Raw genomic sequence first — 2,324 nt, forward strand, 5'->3', positions numbered from 1 at the left:
AAATCAGAAAAAGTTTATATATATATATATATATGTATTTTTTTTATTGGGGGACTTTTATAAAGTGGTTTGTTATAATAATATAATATAATATAATATAATATAATATAATATAATATAATATAATATAATATAATATAATATAATATAATATAATATAATATAATATAATAATATAATATAATATATTTATTTGTTTGTGTGTGAATTTATTAATTCATGTATTTATTTAAAAGACATTTGTTTTTAAATATTAAAAAATTGAAGTAAAAAAGTCAGAGAGGACCCCTAGATGTTGATTTTATTTATTTCTGTTTGTTTGTTTGTTTGTTTGTTTGTTTGTTTGTTTTTCTGTTTGCTTGTTTAATTATTGTGATATATATTTAAAATAAATGTTTTGTTTTTAAATATTAAAAATAAAAGTGAAAAAGTCACAGAGGAGACCCTGTAGACCTTCATTTTATTTATTTGTTTGTTTGTTTAATTATTTAAATATTTATTAAAAATAAATTAGTTTTGTTTTTCAATATTAAAATTAAAAATGAAAAAGTCACAGAGAAGACCCTGTAGACCTTCCTTTTATTTGTTTGTTTATTTAATTATTTAAATATTTATTTAATATAAATTTTTTTTATTTATATTAAAAATAAAAGTGAAAAAGTCACAGAGAAACCCTGTAGACCTTCATTTTATTTATTTGTTTGTTTATTCATATAAATATTCATTTAAAATAAATCATTTTTGTTTTTAAATATTAAAAATGAAAGTAAAAAGTCACAGAGAAGACAGCTGTAGACCTTTATTTGTTTGTTTATTTAGTTTGTTTTGATATTTCTAAATAATTTATATATAAACAAAAAATGTGTTTGTTTAATTAATTATTTAAATATTTATTTGAAATAAATAATTTGTTTTTAAATATTACAAAATAAAAGTAAAAAGTTACAGACAAGACACCTGTAGTAATTTTATTTATGTATTTATTTTGTTTGTTTGTTTGTTTTGGTATTTCTAAACAATAAAAACAGACCTTCGTTTTATTTGTTTGATTGTTTAATTGTTTAAATATTTATTTGAAATCAGTTTTGTTTTTAAATATTACAAAATAAAGTAAAAACGTCACAGAGAAGACCCCTGAAGACCTTCAATTTATTTATTTATGTTGTTTGTTTGGTTGGTTTGATGTTGCTAAACAATAAAAAAATGATTTTTCTTGTTTTTCATGATCATGCCATATATATATATACATATACTTGTCATTTTAGTAACTAAATTAAATATTTGTTGAAGATTACTTGGATGAATGCATGAATCCAATGCTTTTTTTTAGGAATAGGAAAATGATTTAGATTATTTTCCAACATCCATATTTCTTATTTTCATTTACATAAGCCATAAATAATAATTCTTGCGATGATTAAGTCTGATGATTAGTTGGAAACCCTAGTCCTTACAGGGTCCTCCTTCTGAGTAATTCAGAACCCTCTGACCACACACTGACAGCCCACCATCCTGTTGTCGCTTAGAAGGAAGTAGGACGTTGAGTAAAACTTGACTATTGCATATTGCCTGAAAATAAATGTAAAAAATATGTAAACTTTGCTTGCAGATGGATGTCCTACAGCAAGAAAACCCAGGCAGAGAGACATTACAGTAAACGTTGGGTAGTTTCCCTGACAGGAAGTCATCTTAACAGGTATGGGAAATGACCTCTTAACACACAAATATGAGCTTGAGTTTTTAGTACTTTACCCTAGTCTGAGGACCTGCTGTATCGAGTGTGTGAGTGTCAACAAGAGGGAAGAGCATGAAGATTTTTGTGTTTCTGTTTCCTCAGTTTAACTTCTCTGCCCCCAAGGAGGAAGCATATTTCAAAATGCTCAGTGAGGACGAGCTGCTCGCCTGCAGAATGAAAGAGACCCACTTGAGGTACAGTTTTTTTTCCCCCAGACTTTTCTCATATTACCACCGAAAGCATTTCGGCGGGGAGAGATATTGTCTTGCATATTCACCCTATGGGGTTTTTGAACATTCTTTCAGCAAGTGCATTGAAATTTAGTTTGGGTAGTTTTCTCTTCGTTGTGTGACTTCCTTTATTTCTGGAGCTCATCGTTGTGACCAAACACGAATCTGTTTGTCTTTCATCTTTGTAATGTTCCACCTCTGGGATGTAGTAAAGCAACCTTTTATTCGCTTCAATGAAAAAAAAGCCAAGAGAACAAATCGTCTCGCACCAAAGAATGTAGATCAGTATAAAATACACCTGCTGTTGTTTCTGCTTAACGTTAGACCTATGTGCCTTGTTTTGTGAATATAACTTGCAA

At 27.3% G+C, this 2,324-nt stretch overlaps 1 protein-coding gene across 2 annotated transcripts in view; it reads left to right on the forward strand.

Moving 5' to 3' along the window:
• The first annotated feature begins 1,541 nt into the window (after positions 1–1,541).
• rgs18 (regulator of G protein signaling 18) overlaps positions 1,542–2,324 on the forward strand; it is an 11,130-nt gene continuing 10,347 nt past the window's right edge. The window contains exons 1-2 of one of the 2 annotated variants that reach the window (XM_073849083.1): positions 1,542–1,696; positions 1,838–1,929. In XM_073849083.1, coding sequence (XP_073705184.1) covers positions 1,877–1,929 — 53 coding nt within the window. In that variant the 5' untranslated portion in view covers positions 1,542–1,696; positions 1,838–1,876. Of the gene's footprint in view, positions 1,697–1,774; positions 1,930–2,324 lie in introns of those variants that run through there. The other variant, XM_073849082.1, reaches the window with a different exon arrangement.

Source organism: Garra rufa, chromosome 10, assembly GCF_049309525.1.
Source record: "Garra rufa chromosome 10, GarRuf1.0, whole genome shotgun sequence".
In the NCBI taxonomy this organism is placed as follows: Eukaryota; Metazoa; Chordata; class Actinopteri; order Cypriniformes; family Cyprinidae; genus Garra; species Garra rufa.